The sequence below is a fragment of the Pseudorasbora parva genome, chromosome 3 (assembly GCF_024679245.1).
Source record: "Pseudorasbora parva isolate DD20220531a chromosome 3, ASM2467924v1, whole genome shotgun sequence".
Taxonomy (NCBI): domain Eukaryota; kingdom Metazoa; phylum Chordata; class Actinopteri; order Cypriniformes; family Gobionidae; genus Pseudorasbora; species Pseudorasbora parva.
This window is the reverse complement of record NC_090174.1, coordinates 5,978,526-6,005,114: the sequence shown is the minus strand read 5'-3', so window position 1 is coordinate 6,005,114 and position 26,589 is coordinate 5,978,526. Positions and strand designations below refer to the sequence as shown.

Below are 26,589 nucleotides of genomic sequence, written 5' to 3'. Positions count from 1 at the left end.
TGCGTATGTTCCTGCGCGTTCGGTGGTTCTTTCCGAGGAAGAGAGGAAAGCAGCTTTTCTCTAGCGGCGCTTCGTGTTGTTGAAGATCGGATTGTAGAAGAGAAGATTTTTGGAAGGGCTGAGGCCTGCTTGGAGGGCCTGCATTGGTGGCATGGCTTAAGTGTCAGCCCCCCAGAGATTTTCGGAGAAGAGAAGAGAGCGGAGTAAGAGAGAGCGGGAGGGCATCCGAGGTCCTCCTTTTATGGTCTGGGGTGGTAGTCCCACCCTCCAGGGTTAGACTTAACCAATGAGAGTGTTGGGATGTCCCGGCAGGAAATTCCTCAGCAGATTTTATTGCCCTTTGTTTGAAAGTTCGACTCAGTGGGTCTCTGAGTCTTCATACTATAATTAATGCAACAAACACACACTGCATTTTCTGAATAAGTGGTATACATGGAAGTGTAAGTCGTGAAGTGAGCATTAATTTGATAGGAGACATGACATATATGAGGTTATCTGAACTAGTACTTTGTTAAGACACAGACAAAAAGATGCAAAATACCATACAGAATAAACATTTTACAAGACAGTTATGTGTTTACATATAATGTCCTGGGGTGCATGTTCATTTATAGATGGTTTGTCTATAATTTGAGGCAAAAGCTCTGTGTCTTAAACTCTTTGTGTATAAGACTTCATGTGGCCAAATTCCTTTCGGGGCCATAAAACATCTTATCAGATGGTTTCCCGGGGTAACGAAGAATCTCCCTCTGTTGTGTTGGGGGAAGGTCTGCCACCCAGCACACAGCTTTCACAACATATTTGTTAAATGTAACTGGCGATTGTGTGTTTGATTCGCCTGAGTCGCTACAACAGACTGACACTTGAGTCGTTTAAGGGTTAGTTCACCCCAAATTCTGTCATTAATTATTCACTCTCAGATCTTTTTTGATGACATCTGAGAGCTTTCTGTCCCTCCATTGACAGCTACACAACTACCACTTTGACTCTTGAAATCGTTCATAAAACGATCTAAAACTAATCTATATGAATTGAGCAGTTTAGTACAAATTATCTGAAGACTCGATCGCTTTATATGATGAACAGATTGAATTAAGGGTTTTATTCACAGAACATGGGAATTAACTTCATTGGTTCTTGCTGAAGCTTTTTTTTTCACAGTTTAAAAATGCAGAACGTTTTCTGTGATGGGTATGGTTTAGGGTTAGGAATACAGTTTGTACAGTATATTACATGTCTGGAAATTCCCACACGTGTGTGTGTGTGTGTGTGTGTGTGTGTGTGTGTGTGTGTGTGTGTGTGTGTGTGTGTGTGTGTGTGTGTGTGTGTGTGTGTGTGTGTGTGTGTGTGTGTGTGTGTGTGTGTGTGTGTGTGTGTGCGTGCGTGTGTGTGTGTGTGTGTGCGCGTGATGCAGCATCGACTGTGAATATTCAGCGTATAATCTTGATGTTTTCTTCCCTGCGGCTTCTGATCATATACATGCATAGGGGTGTGTGTGCGTGTGTGTGTGTGCGTGTGTGATTCAGCACTATAATTCAGCGCTGTAGAAAAAAGGAAAGGATGGAGAAAGATAAAAATGAAGGATGACAGAGAAAGTGAAAATATTTGTGTCAGCGAGAAAGAGCTTTGTCGTTTTCTCTCTCCCCCATTCCTCTCATGTGATGAATAGATGTCTTTTTTCGCTGCTTTTTTAGATAAAATTAATGATTCATGCTATTAATTTAGTTATTCCTCTCAGTCTTGACTGGTAATATGTCAGTATCAATATAATGAATAGTCCATTACACACACACACACACACACAGGACATACACACTTTGGACACACAAACACACACTGGACACAAACAAATGCACGCAGTTGCAACATTTCTATAAATAGACTTGCCGGGCAAACAAAAATAGATGCGGAGAAGAGAAAGCGTGGTTCAGCCGCCTGGATCTAAACACACTGACAATCTGTCTCTCTCCATCTCTCCGTTTCTATTGGACACATAAATGAGCAGCGGCTCAGATGAAAAGCAGGCACGGGTAACACATCGCTGATCTTCAACTGGTGTTCATCCATCTGTGATTAAAGAACCCAAGGGCAGAGTCCTGCACGGGTCCATTTTTGGAGACCCGCCCCCGCCCGTACCCGCAAGGTTTAGCACCAGATCCGACCCGTGACCCGTGAAAATTTCAAAATTAAATCCGTACCCGCCCAGACCCGTTAATATTTGGCCCGTTACCCGACCCGTGCCCGCGATAAATCACACACGCTAAAACATTCAAATTAAAATGCTTTATTTTTTTATCCTACACCTCTTTCAACATCAACAGCGTCATGAATAAGCTAATGAAACAGGCAAAAGTGCCTTTAAAGACTCATTGTCAACAATTTCATATAGCTACTCCACTCACCAGCTTTACTTTTACTTCATCCATTGCTACTCCTGCAACGCTCGCTCCTTCTGCGCTGCGAGAGGCATCAACTAAAGTTTCAATGTCGCAGTGGTGGTGACGTGATGGGTCAAATGGTATATCATTGTTGCGTGTATGTGTAATGGTAATTTGGACATAGAAATTGTAATAGCCTACAATATGTTGGATGGGGGAAGAAGGAGCTGGGAACCAGCGAACATTTAAAAGACTTAACCAAACAAAACGGAAGTAACGTGAGTAGCCCTTCATGGACATCTCCCATGCGCACACGCATAACAAAACGTAAACACAACTCAACGTCAAATCCAGGTCTGGTGATCTCTCGTCCTTATATGCTTCCGAGCTCCCTCAGAGGACTCGAGACCGGTGTGGCTCGCAGGTGACGCTCATTCACAATCACGCCCTGGTCTCTCTCTCTCTCGCTCTCGCGTTCACTTTGCCACAGAAATATTGCACATATTTTTCATCCGCCCATCCGCGCTACTACCCGCCCGCACAGAGTTAATTATCCGCCCGCATCCCCGCCCGTGAATTTTATAAATGTCATAATCCACCCGTTTTAGCCACTTTTATGCGGGTACCCGCGGATACCCGCGGGTACCCGACCCGTTGCAGGACTCTGCCCAAGGGTGCTACTCTTTTTATCAGCTATTTTACTATGCTTTTGAACACAGCTTCATATCCATTAGCCAATATGTGCAATCTGATGTTAAAATGAAACGTTAACATCTGTGTAAATAAAACAACTGCTGTAAAAAACATACACATTCACTCACCTGAACATCGTAATTATATTACATCACAATAGCCCCTTTACTGTTACTGATATCATAAAAATATTTGCTGATATGTTGTATTTTAAACCAACATTTAACATCCCACAAAATAATAATAATAATAATAATAATAATAGATTTTATTTGTATTGCACTTTACATTTGGAACAAATCTCAAAGTGCTACAGTTAAGATCATTTAAAAAAAGGGAAAATACTAATGGATTTAATAGCTAAAAGACATAAGCTCTCCCAAAAAGAAATGTTTGAAGTCCTTTTTTAAAAGTCTCAAAAGCTTGAGGTGCCCTCAGATGGTCGGGTAGGATGATCATTCCAAATCCGAGGAGCGGCAGAACAGAAAGCCCGATCACCCATAGTGCTGAGCTTAGTCTTGGGAAGATGAAGGAGGTTTGAGTTTGTTGAATGAAGCGATCGAGCTGTAGTTGAAGGTGTGAGTAGTTCTTTCAGATAGGAATGGGTATTTCCAAAGATGAACTGGTGGTTTAGAAGGGAGACCTTATATTCAATTCTGGTGGAAACAGGAGCCAGTGAAGGGAACGGAGAATGGATGTGATGTGATCGAATTTTCGAAGTCTCAACAAATATAAATGCATATTTAACAGAATTATCTCCGCATACAAAAATATGTTCTAAGAACAGTTTTGCGATCCAGTTTTTCCTTGGTTATGTGAATGTTGGAGAAAACATTAAAGGGCTGCTTTCTCTATTTTATCATTTTACAAGTATTATGGGAACATTAGTTTTGAATGTTTTCCTAACCATCTGAAAAAAGTAGTAAGTAGTTAACGTTTTAAAAAAAACTAAAATGTTTCAGAAAAACATGAAAGCGTTTTTTGTATATGAGACACGGACTTCTGCTGTAACTTTACTTTTGAAAAACAAGTGATTTATACACTTTAAATGTCACGTTTTGTATAGCACTGATTTATCTTATCCAGCTTTTGGTGGAGGCAGTGCTTCCCAATTGCCTCCTCGGAGGAAACGCCCCTGCTATGAACAATAACGTTCTAAGTAAGCATTATTTATATAGCACCTATCACAGATAAAAATCACAAAGTGCATTATAAAGTATATTCAATTTCACAGATTAAAACACCACCAAAACGAAACATAAAACATAAAAGCCCAAAATGATCTAAATAAAAGTGTCTTCAGCTGCTTTAAAGGGGGGGGTGAAACACTCAGTTTCAGTCAATCTCATGTCAATCTTGAGTACCTATAGAGTAGTATTGCATCCTTCATATCTCCGAAAAGTCTTTAGATTTATTATATTTATAAAAGAAATATGGGCTGTACCGAGTCTTTCCGGAAAAAAACGAGCGCCTGGAGGCGTATCGTGTGGGCGGAGCTAAAGAATGACGAGCGTGCAAAGCGATGACATCCTCAAGCGTGGAGAGAGCCATGGCTATCGATCTCAGCTAATACAGATATGATCCAGAATCATTCAGAGGCAGAAATAAATTGAACAGGAGAAACAGCAACAGCAGGACGTCCGTGTCTGTGGTATGGACTGTATTTAGTGGCCTGTCAACATTTGTGTGTCTTTACTCGCAGTTTATGAGGACATGATTCGGTTTATGGACTATTGTATGCGACTAAACCTTAGCAAAACGGTTTTGCACGTCAGACTAGTGTAACGTTATACAGAACAACAATGGAGTAACCGTTAGCGCATTTGAATGACGAAGCACGCGATCGTGTGGTTTACTGATGTTTACTCACGCGACGATAGCAGACATTTGAAGCAGTTTTACTCACCGGCTGCTTCCAAAGCAGGACCGAACCTTTATCGCTGGGACCGCTCCGTCAAAAACACACTTCTTTGGTATGATTTGGTGAAGTCCTGTGACAGCAGTGACCATGGAAATCCACTTAGCGACGCGACTGAAGCGATGTTGTGAAGCTTCCCGTCATTTCTGCGTTCAAACCGGTTCAAATGCAGCGCTGCCTTCCCAGAATGCTGTGCTGGAGCGTTGAAGTCGCTCGACGTCACCCATAGGAATAAAGTGGAGCGCGGCGTGACAGAAGTGTTCACGGACGACTGGATCTGCACCTGAGCGAGTGTTTACGGCGTGTATTTCCTCTCTCACTCTAGTCACGCGCGCGCGCACCCTACCGGGAGAAGAGCCCGTACGGCCCATACAAGGACCTTCCGATCTATTTAACGTCAAGCCGACCCATACTCGAAAAAAACTCTCCGAAACTTGTGAGAAACCGGAAGGAGTATTTTTGACACAGAAATACTCCATCAAACGTCCAACATTAGTTTTTGAAACTTTGTCTATGTTTAGGATGGGAATCCAAGTCTTTAACAGTGTAAAGAGCTCAGTATGCATGAAACAGCATTTCACCCCCCCCTTTAAAAAGAATCAACAGGCGTTCCATAAATTAGGAGCAATTTCCTAAAATAACCTGTTGCCCCAAGTTTTTAGACAGGTTTTTGGGGACACTCAAAATTTTGGCCTGAGGAACGAAGAGTGCGAGTGGAAGAGTACGGTGACAGCAGGTCTGTGATATATTGGGGGGTCTGACTAGCCTGACGTGGTCATACTCAATTCTAGTCAGAATATGAGTCTGATCTGCTCCATTGGGCTGTGATTATGGGGCGTGTTTCAACCGAACCAGGAAAGACCTCAATTGGTAGACCTACAACCAATCAGAGCAACGAAGCGACGCATTGTCAAATGTCAACAGAGCTCAACTGCACTGTGTTACCAAGTTTTTTTTCCCCGCGGGTTGTTTTCTATGTCCGCGGGTTGAAGCGACTATGTGATATATAGACACATGAGTGCGAATTTTAGCAGCAACCTTGCCAAAATAACACACATTTTACTCCCCAAACACCATTTTTTCCCGGAGAACCCCCTGAGAAGCTATTGTTAGGGCTAGTAGTTGGCGCGTTTTGTTGTAAAAACCTGTCTGCACACACGCTGAAATAAACGATCTTTGCCGGTGTTGTAAAAAAATAAAAGAATTGAATGATACACAGAGTACTTACCCAACATGATCATCATTAATTTTGAGAGAAATAGTGAAGGTGATGCATATACAAACAAGCTCTCTGTTTTGGATTTGAACAAATATAATCCACGCGCCTTTGATGACGTGATGATTACGTTACTGTTGATCATCTGTCTGTCATCGTCTAAAGCCCGCCCTGATGATTTCATTGGTACGAACAGTTTCTGTTCGGAGATAATTACTCCTCTATGGAGCGAGGCCAGACCGAACTGCCCGACCTAAAAATGTTGTGGGCGGGGCTAAGTTCGGCTGGCATCCAGGCTAGGGTCTGTCCATGTAATGCTCTAAAAGTTAGAACTAAAATTGTGTAATCAATTCTGTATTTAAAGGGGAGCCAGTGTAATGTAAATAAAATTGGAGTGATGTGTGCCCTTCTGTTGTTTCCTGTTAAAAGCCTGGCTAAAGCGGTTCGAACCATTTGGAGACTCAGAGAAGATTTATTAAAGCAAGTAAAAAGAGAATTCATGTAATCTAAACGCAAAGAAATGAAAGCATGCATAATCAACTCCATGGTAGCTTTGGGCAACAAAGTCTTCAGTTTAGAGATATTTCTCAAATGATAAAAACTGTTTCTGACCAACTGCCTAGAATGACCATCCAGAGACACTGATTGGTCGAACCGAACACCAAGGTTTCTTAGGCTCTGCTAAACGGTCGAGTCCAAAGAACAGAGATGCTGTTTAATTAGAGGGGTTTTTTTTTTTAGGTCTAGACTCTAGAGCAATGATTAAGGATTCAGTCTTTTTTGTGTTTAGTTGTAAGTAATGATTATTTAACCAGAACTTAATGCAAGACATCCATTCCAGCAATTCAGTTAACTTACCTAACTCCGATTCTTTGAATGAGCAGTACAGTTGAATGTCATCAGCCAAAAAGGGATCCATTATTAAAATTACGAATGAATTCAGCAAGAGGGTTAATATACATTAAAAACAAAATAGGACCTAAAACCGAGCCCTGAGGAACTTCACATGACAGAGGGGTCATTTCTGAAAGAATGTTGTTAGCAAAGAGAGAGAGAGAGAGAGGCTATACACAGAACACTATTTCAGATGATATTAGAGCAACTTTGGTGGTTCAAGTGGTAAGTCATGGCCTGACAATGAGGGAAACTGGGCAGAGAGTCCACCCACAGTTAAGCCGGTTTACAGTTGCATCCATCATAAGGACATTCAGACTGGAAAACAGCAACTCTCCATTCCAGACTGTATCAGTATTTACAGTACTGTACCGTATTACATTACTGTATTGCAAGTTGGCTATAGTGCTCCTTTTGTAACAAAAATATGGTAGTTTTGTGGAACATACAGTACAGTACAGCACTGCACTATTGAGATTGTACTGTAGTGTGAAGTATAGTACTGAGATGTACAGTATTGAGTATGTCATTTGTAACCTTTCAGTACTTTCATTTTAGGTTGTTGTGAAAACCTTTGTTGGAAAAAAAGAACAGAAACGTTAAGTGTTGCATTGCTTCACAGAATGCTAACTGATGAACTGAATAAAAACAGTGGAAATTAAAGACTGCAGTGTTTTATTTAAAGTAGACTAGTGTGTTCCCCCTGATTTGAAAGTGTATTCATATGATGCAAGTGTGTATCATTTTGTCATCAGAGTTACTACAAAGGAATGTTAGGTTTTGATATTAGAGTTTCAATTTGACACAGATGCGAATGGTATATTTCCCAGTGGTGTGTCATGTTTATTTGTGTGTAGAGTTTTGGCACAATGAGCGAAGTTTTGCCAAATGTGTTCAAGCGAAGGAAAAAACTGTAACACTGGAAGAATGTTTGCTTATAAATTTAAGAGAACCTTGCCAGAACGTTAACTAAAGTTCTGAGGACGTTCTCTGGGATTCTGTTCATTTTATATTGCTCTGTCTGTTTAACGCGAACAGCTTTTTCATATCAGAACTGTTACTATTTCAGGTGTTTCTGATAAGTGAAAATGAAAAATTTAGATTCTAAATATGGATGAGTAGAAGAAAGATACTAATGAGTGTTGCCAGTGTATATAAAAATTAACAGAGTACTAAATATTCTTTCTCTCACCTTTTCTTTCAGAAACCTTGGAAAGTCGGGTCTACGGGTTTCTTGTTTGGGTCTTGGTGAGTATCCAGAGAGTTTCTTTCTTCTCTGTTTAAGACAGTCAGTTATTTATTTATAGCTGAAGTGTCTATTTCTTCCATGTAATGTAATACTTAAAAAGGAACTGTATGTAAGAAATGTGTTTCAAATAATCACAAAATGGCCCTGATGTGTCACTAGACATTAAGAAATCATGTTAATTTCAAATACTTATATCACTGACAACAGTAGTCCGGTCAGGATATTGTCATTTAAAAGTTGTTGTTGCAGCCCTCGACTGATGTTGACATGTTGTGTTTTGGCCTGAAGCTCCGCCCTCCACCTATCGACCAATCACAAAGTCAGAAGTGTGTCAGATCCGGGTTGCCAGATTTGCTCTAGTTACCACAGCTGCAGATCTCCAAAAACGTTCCTGCTGATCCTGCAGCCAATCTGGCAACCTCGAGTCAGGGGGAGGGGGAGGGGGATACACCGCTCTACAGTCATTTAAAAGTGATTGCAGTACCAGTTTTGGCCACAATCTTACATACACTTCCTTTAATTTAACCCAGTTTAATATTGTGAAAAAGAATTGTAGTAATATTAGAATTGTTAATATTGTGAACAAGAATTGTGTGCTTGATTGTAATGAATGTGCACTTGTAGTGTACTTTAAATCTTAAAGGTATTTGGTAACACTTTAGTAGAAACACAGATTCACTATTAACTATGATGTTTGCCTCAATAAACTAATTACTGCTTATTAATAGGGTAGTTGTTACATTTAGGTATTGGGTATGATTAAGGGATGAAGAATATGATCATGCAGAATAAGGCATTATGTGCTTTATGTGCTAATAAACAGCCAATATCCTAGTAATATGCATACTAATAAGCAAATAGTTAACAGTGAGAACTGAACCCTAAACTAAGGTGTTACCGTATATATGTAAAAAAAACTGGATGTGCAGATAGTATAATGTTAATTAAATAAAAGGCCACATAAGTGGACTTAAAGATCCACTTAAAGAGAGTACACTTCTTTTTTTTCTTAACACACTTAAAAAGTGCACTTTGTAATAATGTGAAAATAAAGTTGTACATTTAAATACATTTTAAATCATGTTTTAATGATCTTTTGTGGTGCTTTAAAGAAGTACAATTACTTTATTATGTCTAACTAACATAATAACGCATATTAAAAGTACTTTTAAGTACTATCTGAGTCAGCGTGTTATTTTGATATGATGTTTAAAGTTAATATATATTAAATATACGGAATTGCAACTTTATCATTACACCCTTCTCCTATCCATCCTTCATGCTTCTGTCTCGCACACTCTCTTTCTGTTCGCAGGCACCTGGGTGACATTTGGATCTCAGATCTCTGATGAGGTGAACTGTTATGTTCAGCATCAATTTTACATTATCTCACATGATCACCTCCTAGAGCTGCACAATTAATCGTTAAAAGATTGTGATCTCGATTCAAACTCCTATGTGATTTTATTCCTAAATGACAACGATTCGCCTCTGTCTATAAACCTTTGACACGTATCACAGCGAGCATTCAGATGTGTTACAATAATTCAAATTATAAAAGAAGGTCTGGGATAAAAATGTATAGTTCAGATATCAACACTGATGTCTACAGGAGCTACCAAAATGGAGCAAACCTTTTGAAAGTACCAAATAAAGATTGTATCAATTACATTGTTATGCCAATAGGTGGCGACAAGTGACTTAAAAATGTATTTGTTAAAGGGCTAGTTCTCCCAAAAATGAAATTAATGTCATTAATGACTCCCCCTAATGTCGTTCCACACCCGTTAGACCTCCGTTCATCATCAGAACACAGTTTAAGATGTTTTATTTTTAGTCCGAGAGCGTATCCAAGTGTATGCACACTATACTGTCCATGTCCAGAAAGGGAATAAAAACATCATCAAAGTAGTCCATATGAGACATCAGTTGGCTAATTAGAATCTCTTGAAGCATCGAAAATACATTTTGGTCCAAAAATAACAAAAACTATGACTTTATTCAGCATTGTCTTCTCTTCGCAATTGTTTTCAAACCTCAAATAAAAATTCAAACGGTCATGAATCAGCGTATTGATTCATGATTCGGATCGCCAGTGTCACGTGATTTCAGCAGTTTGGCACGCGATTCAAATCATGAATCAATACGCTCATTAAATCATTCATTCAAGAAATTTGTTCAAAATCCAGTAATGAAACAAGTGGAGCCTTTATGAGTGAGTCATTGAATCATTCATTCGAGAGATTAATGAAAAAACACTGATTCGTCCAGTAATTAAACAAGTAAGCCTTTATGAGTGAGTCATTTAATCACTCATTCAAGATTCATTTAAAAACACTGATTTATCCAATAATGAATCAAGTAAAGCCTCTATGATTGAGTCATTGAATCATTAATTCGAGAGATTAGTTCAAAAACACTGATTCATGCAGTAATGAAACAAGTGAAGCCTTTATGAGTGAGTCATTTAATCACTCATTCAAAAGATTCATTTAAAACACTGATTGATCCAGTAATTGTCACGGCTGTAATGAGAGACAGAGAGGATCCAATAGCGAATCAAATATAAGTTTATTGTTCCACAGGACGGCAAGCGTCAACAATAAACCAAGCTCAGATAACAGGTAAAGTGATAAAGAGACAGGCTCCAGGGTACAGGCAGGCGAGCCGCGGCGAAGGTCAGGTGCAGGCGGGCAGGCAGACGATATGGCCAGAGCAGGGACGCAGCGGACAACCAGAGGCCGAATCCAGGACCGGGAACAGAGATAATCCCCCAGGGGAACAGAAGCCGAAGCCAGCCACGCCAGAAACGCCTGTAACAATCTGACAATGGGTGCCAGTGAGAGAACGGTATAAATAGTGAGACTGATGAGTGCAGCAGGTGAAAGTGATGAGTCCCATAATCAGTGGCCACGCCTCCCACACAACCTCACAAGACACAGAGAAGGAGACAATGAATTCATGAACCGTGACAGTACCCCTCCCCCTAGGAGCGCCTCCTGGAGCTCCCAGGAGGACCTACCTGTCGATTGTAATCATCGATAAGGGAGTGATCCAGAATGTCCCTAGCAGGAACCCAACTTCTCTCCTCCGGACCGTAACCTTCCCAGTCCACCAAGTACTGGAATCCGCGTCCCCTCCGTCTAGCGTCCAGAATACGATTGACCGTATAAGTTGGTTCCCCATCTACGAGTCGCGGCGGGGGGGGAACCGGGGTAGGCGGATTAATAGGAGCATGAAAAACAGGTTTTAATTTGGAAACATGAAACACGGGGTGAATTCTCCCGTACGCGGGAGGTAGTTTGAGGCGGACTGTCACCGGGCTAAGAATTTTGATGACAGTAAACGGGCCAATGAATTTAGGAGCTAACTTGTTACTCACGGAGCGGAGAGGAATGTTCTTAGAAGAAAGCCACACTTTTTGACCCACGACGTAGACGGGAGGCTTAGACCGGTGGCGATCGGCTTGGGCCTTGGTGCGTCTACCCACCCGGAGCAGAGTCTCACGGGCTCTACTCCAGGTGTCTCGACACCTCTGGACGAAGGCGTGCGCGGAGGGGACCGCGACTTCGGATTCCAGACTGGGAAAGATAGGTGGCTGGTACCCTAGACTACATTCAAAAGGCGAAAGGCCCGTACCTGACACTGGTAATGAATTATGTGCGTACTCAATCCATGAGATGAGTTGACTCCAAGAGGAAGGATTTCTGGAGGCCAAACATCGTAACCCTCTCTCAAGGTCCTGGTTGGCCCGCTCAGTCTGGCCATTGCTCTGAGGATGAAACCCTGAAGACAAGCTAACCGTCGCCCCTAATAATTTACAAAATTCTCGCCAAAATTTGGACACGAACTGGGGTCCCCTGTCGGAAACCACGTCCATCGGAAGGCCATGTAAACGAAAGACGTGATCGACGACAGCTACCGCTGTCTCCTTGGCTGAGGGTAATTTGGGCAAGGGAACAAAATGTACCATCTTCGAGAATCGGTCCACGACAGTTAAAACAACCGTCTTGCCCTGGGAGGGCGGGAGGGCGGTGATAAAATCTAGAGCGATATGGGACCAGGGTCTCGAAGGGACGGACAGCGGTTGAAGGAGCCCATCGGGAGGGCGGTTAGATGTCTTCCCCATGGCACAGACTGAACAGGCCAAAACAAAATCTCGGATGTCACGAGCCATACCGGGCCACCAGAATCGTTGCTTAACCAAAAATTTGGTTCTATTGACTCCTGGATGACAAGCTACATTGGAGCAGTGTCCCCATCGAACTACGTCGGACCGAACTCCCTCCGGAACGAATAATCGGTTCGGTGGTCCACCGTGCGGAGGCGTTACCCCTTCTAAGGCCGTCCTGACCTTCGATTCGACCTCCCATACGAGTGTGGAGACTCTAAGTCTCTCAGGTAAAATGCACTCGGGAGTAGACGGGCGTTCGGAGCGGTCAAAAACGCGCGACAAAGCATCGGGTTTGATGTTTTTGGAACCCGGGCGGTACGAAAGAGAAAAGTCAAAACGTCCGAAAAAAAGGGACCACCGAGCCTGCCTGGAGTTGAGTCTCTTAGCAGATCTGATGTATTCCAGATTCTTATGGTCGGTCCAAACGATAAAAGGAACCCCCGAACCCTCTAGCCAATGACGCCACTCCTCCAATGCCAGTTTGACTGCCAACAGCTCTCTATTACCAATGTCATAATTGCGTTCGGCTGACGACAAGCGATGAGAAAAAAACGCGCAAGGGTGCATCTTGTCATCCGAGGAAGAGCGCTGGGATAGAACCGCTCCTACCCCCACCTCTGACGCGTCAACCTCCACCACAAACTGGCGTGATGGATCAGGGGTCACTAAAATGGGAGCCGAAACAAAGCGGCTCTTCAGGTTGGTAAATGCAGTCTCGGCTGCAACCGACCACCTGAACGCCGTTCGGGTGGAGGTCAAGGCAGTCAGAGGCGCGGCTAGCTGGCTGAAGTTGCGAATAAAACGCCGATAAAAATTGGCGAACCCCAGAAACCTCTGTAGGGCCTTACGGGAATCTGGACTTGGCCAATCTATCACAGCCCTAACCTTATCGGGATCCATGCGCATTCCCTCGGATGAGACGATGTAACCTAAAAATGGTACAGACTGTGCATGAAACGCGCATTTCTCCGCCTTGACAAAAAGCCCATTCTCTAGCAACCTCTGTAACACTAGTCTGACGTGCTGGACATGTTCCTGGAGAGAAGAAGAAAAAATCAGTATGTCATCCAGGTAAACATAAAGAAACTGATCTACCATGTCTCCCAGCACGTCATTGACCAGTGTCTGGAAGACTGCGGGAGAGTTGGACAGCCCGAAGGGCATGACCAAATATTCAAAGTGCCCCCTGGGGGTGTTAAATGCAGTCTTCCATTCATCCCCCTTCCTGATGCGCACCAAATGATAAGCATTGCGTAAATCCAATTTCGTGAATATGGATGCTCCCTGTAGCCTCTCGAAGGCTGAAGACATCAACGGCAAAGGATAGGTATTCTTTACCGTGATGTTATTCAGCCCCCGGTAGTCAATGCAAGGTCGCAGAGAACCATCCTTCTTACTCACGAAAAAGAACCCCGCCCCCGCTGGAGAAGAGGAAGGACGGATGAACTTGGAAGCTAGAGAATCAGAAATGTATTTCTCCATGGCCTCCCTTTCAGGAGTAGAAAGTGAATATAACTTGCCCTTAGGCGGAGACTTGCCTGGAAGTAGATCTATAGCACAGTCATAGGGACGATGAGGAGGAAGAGAAGCAGCCCGGGACTTACTGAACACCTCCTTCAGGTCGAGGTACTCCTTGGGCACGTTAGATAAATCCACCGTCTCCTCCTGCAACACAGAACTAGACATACACGAACGAGCAGACACAAGACAAGAGGCATAACACTGATTACTCCAGGATGTGATAGTATTATGTCCCCAGTCAACCCTGGGGTTGTGTTTCTGTAACCAGGGATGACCGAGGACAACAGGTGCGTGTGGAGTGTCAGTGAGGAGGAATGTGATAGTCTCAGTGTGGTTCCCAGAGATGGTGAGTGTAATGTTTTCAGTGATGTGGGTGATGGTGGGTAAAGTCTGGCCATTGAGGGCGTGAACAGAAATGGTACTGGAAAGGGGGGTGACGGGAATCCTGAGTCGATGTGCCAGTGTCTGATCAATGAAATTACCCTCTGCTCCCGAATCCACGAGGGCTTGGCAGATGTAAAAACTGGCTGCCCACTGCAATCTTCCCGGGAGGAGAGTCGCGGACGAGGCTTTCTCTAACGCAGCTCCACCCGACAGTAACCTCCTTTCTACTGCCGGGCTCGATCTTTTACTGGACACTGGTTGAGGAAATGCCCCGCCGCACCACAGTAGAGACAGAGACCCCCCGCTCTGCGACGCTCTCTCTCCTCCCGGGAAAGCCGAGCTCTACCCACCTGCATGGGCTCGGGATCGTTGGTGGGGCTGACCGTGTAGGTGCCACTGGGCTCACGAAACTCAGATGTCCTCCGTATATGAGAGCGGGATTCCAGGCGTGAGTCAACTCGAAGTGCTAACGTCATCAGTCCATCGAGATCCGTAGGTAAATCCAAGGCGTACACCTCTCGTTGTACACGGTCAGCCAGCCCATGCAGGAAACGGTCCCACTGCGCTTCCTTGTTCCAACCGCACTCAGCGGCCAGGGTGCGAAAGTCGATGATGTAATCAGAAACGGGTCTGCTGCCTTGTTGCAGATCGGAAAGCTTGCGGGCCGCCTCGCGTCCCACGGCAGCTCGGTCAAAGACCCGTTTCATCTCCTCCGTGAGTGCGTGGAACGAGGAACAACACGGATGACGATTCTCCCAAACCGCCGTTCCCCAGCGTGCCGCACGGCCCGTGAGCAGGTTGATTACCAACGCCACTTTGGAAGTCTCTGAAGCGAACGTGGTGGATTGCAGAGAAAAGAACAATGAACATCTTGTTAGAAATGATCTACAAAGATCGGGCTCACCAGCGTAGCGTTCGGGCGTCGGAATCCGGGGCTCGTGCGGGCTGATGTTAGCTGGTGGCTGGGGAAACGGCGGCGGCGGTGGGGGCGCAGTGGGAATCCGTAGCTGTTGAAGTTGGTTGGAGAGCTCGGACACCTGCTCCGCCATCGCCTGTAGTGCCTGGGTGGTAGCAGTCGCCTGTTGCTCCTGGCGATCCATCCGCAGACTGTTCGCGTTGAGATACTCTTGTAATTCGTTCATCTTCGCTGGATCCATGATGGTCAGATTGTTCTGTCACGGCTGTAATGAGAGACAGAGAGGATCCAATAGCGAATCAAATATAAGTTTATTGTTCCACAGGACGGCAAGCGTCAACAATAAACCAAGCTCAGATAACAGGTAAAGTGATAAAGAGACAGGCTCCAGGGTACAGGCAGGCGAGCCGCGGCGAAGGTCAGGTGCAGGCGGGCAGGCAGACGATATGGCCAGAGCAGGGACGCAGCGGACAACCAGAGGCCGAATCCAGGACCGGGAACAGAGATAATCCCCCAGGGGAACAGAAGCCGAAGCCAGCCACGCCAGAAACGCCTGTAACAATCTGACAATGGGTGCCAGTGAGAGAACGGTATAAATAGTGAGACTGATGAGTGCAGCAGGTGAAAGTGATGAGTCCCATAATCAGTGGCCACGCCTCCCACACAACCTCACAAGACACAGAGAAGGAGACAATGAATTCATGAACCGTGACAGTAATGAAACAAGTAAAGCCTTTATGAGTGAGTCATTGAATCATTAATTCGAGAGATTAGTTCAAAGACACTGATTCATCCAGTAACAAAACAAGTGAAGCCTTTATGACTGTCATTGAATCATATTGTACATACGCTTAAAGAGATAGTAATAAAACAAAACAAACTATGATTTCGTCATTATGGACTGACTCCCATGTCATTCTAAATCTGTATGGCATACCGTGAAACCTGTGTGTATAATAAACTCACACTGTATAGAGAGCATCAGCTGGTAACCACAGAAAATGATCTCAGCTTAAAAGCACCGCATTGCACATGGATCAAAAATAGATGCAATCGATGACCACGTCTGTGTAAAGTTATATATCTTTCAACTCGTGAGCAAACATAAACATATCTACTGCATGATAGTCTGTGCAAGTTTAAATCTTTTTCTGTGGTAACTGAAGCATCTTTTACAACAAGACCACTGATTTAAATGGCCAGATCTCTGTCATCTCATGCATGTGTTTGTGTGGATGTTTCTTCTGCAGATGGCAGAGAGTCTGATGACGATAGCCTATGAGAATGGAGTGAATCTGTTCGACACAGCGGAAGTCTATGCCTCAGGCAGGTACGATTCTCACCAGTGTATTGGATAAAATATTCCAAGCACTTTTTTCTGCTGTTATGTACTGGACCACAGGGGTAGATTTCATTCCTACCAAAACATTTCTGAATGTATTATGTGAAAAAGGAGTGTGTTTAATTGTTTTGAATGGCCACTATCATACTTACGTACTTAAAGCTGCAGTCCGTAACTTTTTGAGCTCTAGCGGTTAATAAACAGAACTGCACGTGTTCTGCTCCAGTCTGGCCTGAAATAGTCCCAATGTAAACACTTATTATAAGTGTACCATAATGATTCAGGGTAAGACAAAAACATGGTTTAGAAAATAAATTCATGTTGTACATTGTCATTGTATAATATTTGTAGATCTTGAACACAAAAAAAGTTACGGACAGCAGCTTTAAAGAGAGTACACTTTCAGGTTTCACTTTATTTTAAGGTGCCTTTATTAAATAATATTAAATAAGTACTGAGTAATATTAAGTAACTGTACTGTACACTTTAAAAAAAAACTCCCTGTAAAATTTACAGTTAAAAAAAATGGCAGCTGTGGTTGCCAGAACTTTACTGTAAAAAATACGGTATAGAAAAATGTTTTGTTATTTCAACCAAATACATCAAATGTGAAGTGTCACACAGGGAGTTCTGGAAATGTCAATGTACATTTTTTCACTGTAAATTATACAATGTACTTTTTCACTTCCAAAAATGGTAAAATGTAGCGTATATAATACTTTTATATATGTATATATTTTACTTATAGCTATCGCTATTTGCTTCTGGATAGATACTTCTGTGTTTAATTGTGGTTGTACTGTACTCTGCAAAGTGAAAGTTGATTCTAATCTGATATTATATAAATTATCTAAATTGTATGATATAAATTAATTCACATTTGTTTGTCAACAAAATTCTGCCGGGCGACTTTTGACAGGTCCAGGGCTTTCATTAAAACAACAGATTAGACTTTCGCATTTTTTGTATTCTTGCCCACGGACGGTCGGATTGGCATGAAATAACTCACTCCGGCTAAACATTTCATCTTTGAATTCTTGCACACGGGATCCATACAAGTCAACACCATAAGTCAACATCATTGAGACTAAAAGTTTGCTAAGAAGTATTCCCTACTAAAGTCAGGCAGTATTTGGCTCAAGTGTATAGCAGGCTGGTGGGAGTGGCCTTAGAATGGGCAACATGCCCAGTGCATTATGGGTGTTGAAGTTTTCCTATTTGGCAAAAGGGAAGACAACCTAATTTTTTCTTTGTTTTCTCTAGCCAGGTAGCACCGATTTCATTTTTACGACTTTCTACTGCATTGGCGGTTATTTAAGCACATTTTGCCAGCAGTGGCAGTATTTTTTTAAATCTGTTAAAGAAATAATTTTGATATAGTCAATGCTGTAAAATGAATTGCTAGTAGCCAGCTAGCCAGGTCACATTTAAATGCAGGGTCACTACACATGAAGAAGCATGTCTTTCAGTTTCACGCTTTCAGCATCTGGCTGCCATACGGCTCTGGTGACCTACATTACCACTGCACGGTCACACGTAGTTACTTCTGTTTTCACATCAGCTAATTTCATGAATGTGCTGACATTATAGGTTTTTAAAAAGAATCTGCCTCACAAATTGATCTGTAAAGAAATCAACCTTGCTCCTGTAAGGCCCCATTTGATTTCAGACATTATTAGTACCACAAATGATTGAAGAATCCTGGATAAAACACACCAGTCCTCCTCTCAAATCACAAGGTCATTGGTTTACTTCTTATTTCATGTTAGAGGCTTTCATTTTCAATACATTTCCTATGTGTTATAGAAATAAAAATGATATATATTTTACCAGCCTTTAATAAGCTATCATACATGCCCATACACAAACAATGTGATATAAGTTACATGCTAAAGTTTAAGAGTTTGGTATGTTCAGATCTTTAACCCAAAGTATAAGACAGTTATAGTGATGCCTGTCTTAGCAAGCAACACTACTGAAGTTCAAGAGCACAGACTAAGATCAGCGCTTGTCTGAATGCGTTCAGAGAGCCGAAGCACCTGATAAATGTGTGCTCACGGCTTCTTTTGGCATTTACACACCTTTCTCTCAGTCTCCGTTTCTATGCACATTCTCCTCATGTTCTTGCTGTCATGTTGTTGCCCATCTCTCATTAGTTTCTTTCTCAGTTGTTCCCACATTTGTCTTCTTTTTTATCAGTATAAATACAAATTGATATACTGAAAAAAGTATGAAGAATAAGAATTAAAATCATAGATTGTGACATTTATGATTATAATATAATATAATTAATATAACATAATATAATACATTTATTTAAACTATATATGATTATTGTCATATGTTTTGGTTTTCAGTTAAAAATAAAAATCCCCAGAATGTTTAGATATCTTCTGAAAAGACTTGATATTGAGGCTAATGGATCTCTTTTTTTTCCAGTGTTGAAATAATAATGATGAAAAATAGATTTTCAGATTGTGTGTGCTTCTTTTTCTGCAGAGCTGAAATCACTCTAGGGAACATCATTAAGAAGAAAGGCTGGAGGTGACCTGTTTATTCTTATTTCTCTCATTTTGTTAGAATTTTACGGCAAATCATTTTCTTCTTCTCCGTCATCAATCATGGAAAATGTTTTTACATTAAATCTTTTCCTCCAGTGCTCTGGGTTTTGTCAGGTTGAGTTTAGAGTAAATGTGAGTGCTATCTGGATTCAATGGAGCAAAACTATAAGAGTTGACCTCACTATAATAGCCACCATTTCCTCCCGTTTCAGACGGTCCAGTTATGTAGTAACGACTAAGATCTACTGGGGAGGACAGTGAGTATCTGTTCAGTTCTATAAGCTTATATTCAGATTGACACAAATCAGACTGAAATTTACAAATGTAACCGTATTTCATAGTACTTAAAATATGTATTTGTGAATCAAAATCTGTTAGTACAGTCTCAACATACAAGCAAGTACAGTATATGATTATTGATTATTGTTAAAAAAGAATGTGAACAATTTTACAGACATTACATACATGTAGTAAAACTTTAGTTTAGGGTCCAATTCTCACTATTAATTTGTTGTTTATTAGCATGCATATTATTACCTGTATATTGACTGTTTATTAGTACTTAATAAGCATCATATTCTACATCCCTTAATCACCCAATATCTAAACTTAAAAACTACCTTGCTAACAGTATTTAGGAGTTTATGGAGGCAAACGTCATAGTTAATAGTGAGAATTGTACCCTAATCTAAATTACCATAAATATATGTCTATATGTATATGAATGCAAGTGTGCTATACATACACAGTTATGATCAGATTTGATATTCACTGAATTCATCTTGAGTCGTCTTCTGACTCCATATCTTCTCCTCTCTGACATTTGCATTCATATTCCTCAGGGCAGAGACAGAGAGAGGCTTGTCTAGGAAACACATCATCGAAGGTAAAGTGCTGTTCATCCCACCTCCCTCGATTATGACGATAATAATTATGCGGAGAGACAGTGATGGTGATGTATTCACAGGTCTCAGAGGTTCCCTGTCTAGACTACAGCTGGATTACGTGGATATTGTCTTCGCCAACCGAAGTGATGTCAACAGCCCTATGGAAGGTCTGTCATTGCTTTTACATCTTTCATGGCATGTGTTACGAATGAATAATTTATGCTATATCGCTTATCACGATCACTGTTGTGTGCTTGTTATTTCAGAGGTAGTACGTGCGATGACATTTGTTATAAACCAGGGTATGGCCATGTACTGGGGCACATCACGCTGGAGCGCCATGGAGATCATGGTAGGATTTATCTGCCCTCACTATACCAAAGTTCATTCCATAAGCATCTGTTCTTCATAATATAACACATTTACCATTGTAATGAAATAAGTGTATCCCAGTGTAGGGCAACTTTTAGCTTAAAGGGATAGTTCACCCAAAAATGAAAATTTGATATGTATCTGCTTATCCCCAGGGTATCCAAGATAACGGTGACTTTGTTTCTTCAGTAGAACACAAATGAAGATTTTTATCTCCAAGTTGCAGTCTGCCAGGCGTATAATGCATGTGAATGGTAACAAAATCTATGAGAGTAAAAAAACATACACATACAAATCCAAATTAAACCCTCAAGACACATTGATGTCTTAAGACACAAAAGTATCACTTCCGCCACTTGCGTAAACTATGGCAGATTGTGTACAGACCTCATGCACTGGAAGTGATTGCGCATTGAAGGCTGTTGTACATAATGTTGTATTATAAGTCAAAAACTATATAAATACTCTTCAGATTCTCGCACAAACCGATCGCTTCATGTCTTAAGACATCAATGTGCTGTCATGAGCTGCAGGCTTTGGATTTGTCTGTGCATGTTTTTTTGATTGAACATTTGGTTGACACTTCTACTCATTGGAAAAAATATAGGCTATTGTTACTGATAACACTTATGTATATCATGTACATTTTGGCCCTCTAGTGGTTTAAAACAAACATACATGCATTTTGCAGAAGAACATTATTTTGATTGTGCTTTGGCTCTGCGCTAGACTAGAAATCTAGACGCACCCTAGCGGCAGCAAATTTAATCTGCCCGCAAGTGTCGTCTAGGAACTCTCAATACCCTTCTGAGCTGTATTCCTCTCACTCTGGACGGGCCAATCACATTGGCCCTCATTTATCAAAAGTGCGTACACCAAATTTCCAGCGTACACCTTGCGTACACCCAAACCCACGGTGACTTTGAGATTTATCAATATGGACGTTGGCGTACGGCACGCTCAAATCCTACGCCAGCTCAGGAGGTGGTGCACGCAAGTTTGAGTTAGTGTGAAAATGCGCAGAAAAGCAATTCCTAACACCACAAAACGCACTGACAAGATATGCTATATGACCCACTGTTAAAAACCACAACAACAACATTCAGTGTTTATTTTTGTGTAACATTAACGTCAATGTTTAATTTGTGTGACTTTACCAAAAGCGTTTGATTTTTAGGCATATGTATTCCTCCAGTCGCGAGCCTGTGCGCTTTATCTGACGTTTCAGGCCCGCCTGGCTCAGCAGCTGCGCACGGACTGGGACTAAAATAATTCAGACTGACAAAATAATAAAAATGACCACCTTCTTTTAAATAATAATAAAATCAATAAAAACGACATTCTTCTTCTGAATAACAAGCGTCATTAAGAATAATAATCATAATAATAATAATAATAATCTTACAAATTGTCATGTAAATATTATTGTGAATGAATGGTAGTACTCCACATCACATCATCATCACTATTGTACACCCCAATACATGTGCCGTGATACGAAATTGCTAATTTTTTCAAAACGTGCTGTAAAATAATGCATTGTAATTTATCATCCAAACAGCTTTAAACTGCTGGAGTGCGCTACTCAACCCCCAAACTATTAACAGTACTCGTAATTTGGGTCCATATTTTGTTTTTGTGGGTGCCTTTATTCCCACTCTTTATACTCTTAAATAAAACAATTTCGTTTTTTTTTTCCACTTCCCTGGTGATCTCGATGGCGCGCGTCTCAATCATCTCACTAGTTCAGTAGTCAGAGCACTGATCAGGGAGTCAGCCCATTGACTTATGTCCTAATCAGTGCCCTGACTAGTGAACTAGTGAGATGATTGAGCGCGCCCGATCTCCACGTCGGAGAAGTTTCGCTTCTTTGCCGTCTTCTGTGTGTCCATGGCGTAAAATGAGGGCGTGGGAGAGGCGGAGACTTGAATATATAGGGGCGTGTTATTCTAATGACGATCGTTTTCAGCCGCCGCATTTATCAAGGGCAAATATTGCGTACCCCTGGATTGCAGAGGTGCGCACAGTTTCATAAATCAGGCGGTGAGAGGAGTGTAAGCATAATCTTACGCCAACATATACACCAGTTTCTACGCAAGATTGATAAATGAGGGCCATTGTGTATAGAGTCGGCGGGCGGGGCCATAATGACGACGGCCGAGTTGCGCTTGCGTGCTTCTAGTAAACACAGAAACTGGCGAACGGCAGCGGTCTTTCGAATCAGCTTTGACTGTGACTCTGGAAGACTTGGAGTTAAGCTTTTCTCTGAGAAAAGAACAAAGATCGGCACTGAAGTCATTCTTAAAAAGGGAAGATGTGTTCGGAGTTTAGTCGACCGGATACGGCGAATGTTTAATCTGTCAACACGCTCCGTTTCACCTTCCTTGCTCTGGTTGGTGTAGCGCTATCCTATCGCGTGCAGAGGGAGTTTGAAAGACAACCGTTTATCCTGCTCCTCAGATTGAGCCCTGTCTATGGTGAGTTTCCAGACCAAACAGTTTTAAACAGATTTAACCAGTTTAGATGGAAAGGATCTCAAGCTGAAGGCGTTACTGTAGCTTTACCCAATAATAGACACGCTACTTGCTTGCAAATAAATTCAATCACAGCACTACAACAACCATAATGAAATGATCCTTCACCATAGATGATGCTTTACAGTGAACTCTGTTAGAGAGATACATTTGGCCGTTAATCTGTTCAACAAAATATCTTACTCACCTGGTGAGTAATAAAAACCCCTCTCTGTGTTGCTTTTACAACATTTCAAATCTCTCAGTTTTTGCCATCTCCAAAAAGCCAAGCCGATGTTGATTCTTGTTTTATTACGAGCTTTCTCTTTTTGCCAGCAGACTTTTCTCTGTTGGGATATTTGTAACACGGATGATTCTCTAGAGGTTGGATATTTAGCTGTCAGCCCTTTACCCTTGTTGCTACTCCCACACCAGACATGCGTCAAAGTAGTTGGAGCATCTTTTCTCTATTTACGTATGTGACGAGAGAGTGACACATATACGCAATTTCCCGTGAAAACCAGACTGGTCTACAATATAAACACTTATAATAGGCCTGCCATAGTGAATCAGGATAAGACAAAAACACCTTTTGGAAGAAGGATTGATTATGTATTGACAGATCATTTCAATTTTGTTGATTTTGAATTTTAAAAAAAAGTTACATAGTGTACCTTTAATTTGGATTCTCGCTTTTTTTAGTTATTCCTCAACACTGCCATACACCACTGGTTGTTAGCATCTTGGCTAAAAATATGACAACAGTTTAACCTTTTCTTGTCTTCTGCGTGTGTTTTTGTGTTTAGGAGGCGTACTCCGTAGCAAGGCAGTTTAACTTAATCCCACCGGTATGCGAGCAGGCCGAGTATCACTATTTCCAGAGGGATAAGGTCGAGGTGCAGCTGCCAGAGCTCTACCACAAGATTGGTCAGTCCACAAAGATTACCTTAAAGTGAAATACAATCAGAACATTATATTATTGCAAAGTGCACTTTTTTTAAAAGAGTGTTAAGACACGCAGTCATGAAAGTGTACTCTCTTTGTGTACACTTAAGTTGCCTTTTATTGCATTTTAAATTATATTACCTGCAATTGCAGTTTTGGACCCACTTTATATTAGGTGGCCTTAACTACTATGTACTAACATTGTAATTAATCATTTGATTCAATGCACTTATTGTGTATACATGTTTTTACATTGTACTTACATTTAAAAAATACCTGCATGTAATTACGTCTGTAATTAATTTATGTAGTTACATTTGTAATTACACAGTTGGCACTTCCCTTACACCTAACCTTACCCTTAAACTGTATATGAACCCATATCACCACACCTGTCCCTAACTCTCTCCGTATCCCACCTCAATATCAGTTTTGCAATACAATTTGAAAACAGTAAGTACATTGTACTTATTTTTTAATGTTAGTACATAGTACTTAAGGCCACCTAATATAAAGTGGGGCCGCAGTTTAAAAAAAAAAATTATACTTAGACAAGAATATACATTAATCCAATGTGTAAAGCCAGATACATTCTCTATGCAGACGTGAATGCTACACACCGCAAGTATGCTGTCGTGTTGCCGGTAACGTGCATCGTTATGCTGTTAACACACGTAGGAGTCCAGAGGACAATATAATTACTATAATTCATATGTCTGTCATCTAACCAGTTATGTTGTTAAACCAAAAAATTTGCCATTAAAAAACCACATGGCAGTTGCTCAGCTGGTTGGATATATGTAGGCAACGTGCCATCGGCCATAGATGTCATGAGACTGATCACTGTATTCACACTAATAAAGAGCTCAATCACTGATGAGGCAGCTACTATGATATAATGAAATATTTTTGATGTTTTGTGTGATGTTATGCATCAAAAGTAGATTTTGTTAGTGCATAATCCACCGACGGGTTATTTAATTAACTAACCATGACACCATGTTCCAGCATGAAAATAGCTGAGCTGAAAGACAAAATGTACCGAAGAAATAGTTTACACTTGCAAATGCAACTTTTAAAATGCCCATCTTCTTAAATTATGCACATAAAAAAAATATATTTAATTTCATGATTTTAATTGCTGATTTTGAGGTTTAATTAGGACAAATGTCAACTCAAACTGCATGTCTTGTGTCAGGTGTTGGAGCGATGACCTGGTCTCCTCTCGCATGTGGGCTGATCACAGGAAAATACAGCGATGGCGTTCCAGACTGTTCAAGAGCCGCAATGAAAGTGAGTCATAAAGAGTTTGTTTATAGTATTCTCTCCTCCCTATATGCATCTCTTTTCAATTTCTCAATGTCATTCGATTTGATATTTTGTTATCTAATGCAATGATATACATATTATAGGCCTGGACTTATTGGTCTCAATGTTTGATTGTGTATTAGGGTTATCAGTGGCTAAAGGAGCGAGTGTATAGTGAAGAAGGGCGCAGACAGCTGGCAAAAATCAAAGAGCTCCATCTGGTGGCTGACAGGCTGGGCTGCACAGCTGCTCAGCTCGCTATTGGTAAGTGTCTCTGCTCGCCCAGACTTCTGGCTATTGGTGTAAATGATCAGGGGTGTGTTTCCCGAGAGCATCGCTAGCCAACTCTGTTTGCAAGTTCCGTCATTATCAGCATAGTTCAATGAGTCTGTGTTTCCCAAAATAGTCGTGTGATGGGAACAGAAGCTCATCATGGGTTTAGAAGCATATATGTGACCCTGGACCACAAAACCAGCCATAAGTCGCACAGGTATATTTGTGGTAATAGCCAACCATACATTGTATGGGTCAAAATTATTGATTTTCTTTTATGCCAAAAATCATAAAGATATAAATAAAGATCATGTTTCATTAAAATATTTTGTACATTTCCTACCGTAAATATATAAAATGTATTATTATTAGAAATATACTTCGCTAAGAACTTAATTTGGACAACTTGTGATCAGACAATTGGCGATTTTCTCAATATTTAGATTTTTAGCCCCCTCAGAATCCAGATTTTCAAATAGTTGTATCCCGACCAAATTTTGTTCTCTCCTAACAAACCATACATCAATGGAAAGCTCATCTATTGTTTGCATGACATGTGGACTTAATAAATCTGCATCTTGAGCAAAATAAGCAAGCTGACATTAATTTCAATCTAAAGCTTTTATTTCAAATATATTTAAATGCCATTTACTTATTTTAGTTTGTCAAGAGATTTAAAGCACCTTTTTTGAAGTGTGTGCATATGTGTACATTCTCTAGTACGAAAGAACGAGCTTATGATTGAATATGGAAATAACGCAAAATAACTGAGAAAAATTTGAATTTCTCCTCAGATACCATGTCCATTATTTATAGCAAATATCTAGCATTAATTTAATATTAAACGGATTAATTAAAAGAGGTTGTTACTCCACCACCTGCGTGAGATTAACAAGCGAGGTCGAAATAAAAATTTGTGACGGCATGGTTTCAGGAAACACTCGTGACTAGCTAGTTGATTTCTTTAACGATGCATCATGATAGTTAAAGTCATCATGAAATCAAAATGGACCCCACATCAACCAGTCTTTGTTACAGAAAAAAA

General features: G+C 41.2%; 1 protein-coding gene across 4 annotated transcripts in view; it reads left to right on the top strand.

The window, feature by feature from the left end:
• LOC137070480 (voltage-gated potassium channel subunit beta-3) overlaps positions 1-26,589 on the top strand; it is an 86,698-nt gene that overhangs the window by 56,512 nt on the left and 3,597 nt on the right. For 2 of the 4 annotated variants that reach the window (XM_067437669.1, XM_067437670.1), the window contains 11 exons: positions 8,304-8,347; positions 9,664-9,701; positions 16,594-16,673; positions 19,185-19,229; positions 19,459-19,503; positions 20,089-20,132; positions 20,214-20,300; positions 20,400-20,485; positions 23,825-23,945; positions 25,162-25,256; positions 25,415-25,535. In XM_067437669.1, the coding sequence (XP_067293770.1) occupies positions 8,304-8,347; positions 9,664-9,701; positions 16,594-16,673; positions 19,185-19,229; positions 19,459-19,503; positions 20,089-20,132; positions 20,214-20,300; positions 20,400-20,485; positions 23,825-23,945; positions 25,162-25,256; positions 25,415-25,535 (806 nt within the window). Of the gene's footprint in view, positions 1-8,303; positions 8,348-9,663; positions 9,702-16,593; positions 16,674-19,184; positions 19,230-19,458; positions 19,504-20,088; positions 20,133-20,213; positions 20,486-23,824; positions 23,946-25,161; positions 25,257-25,414; positions 25,536-26,589 lie in introns of all 4 variants that reach the window. The other 2 variants (XM_067437667.1, XM_067437668.1) reach the window with 1 other exon arrangement.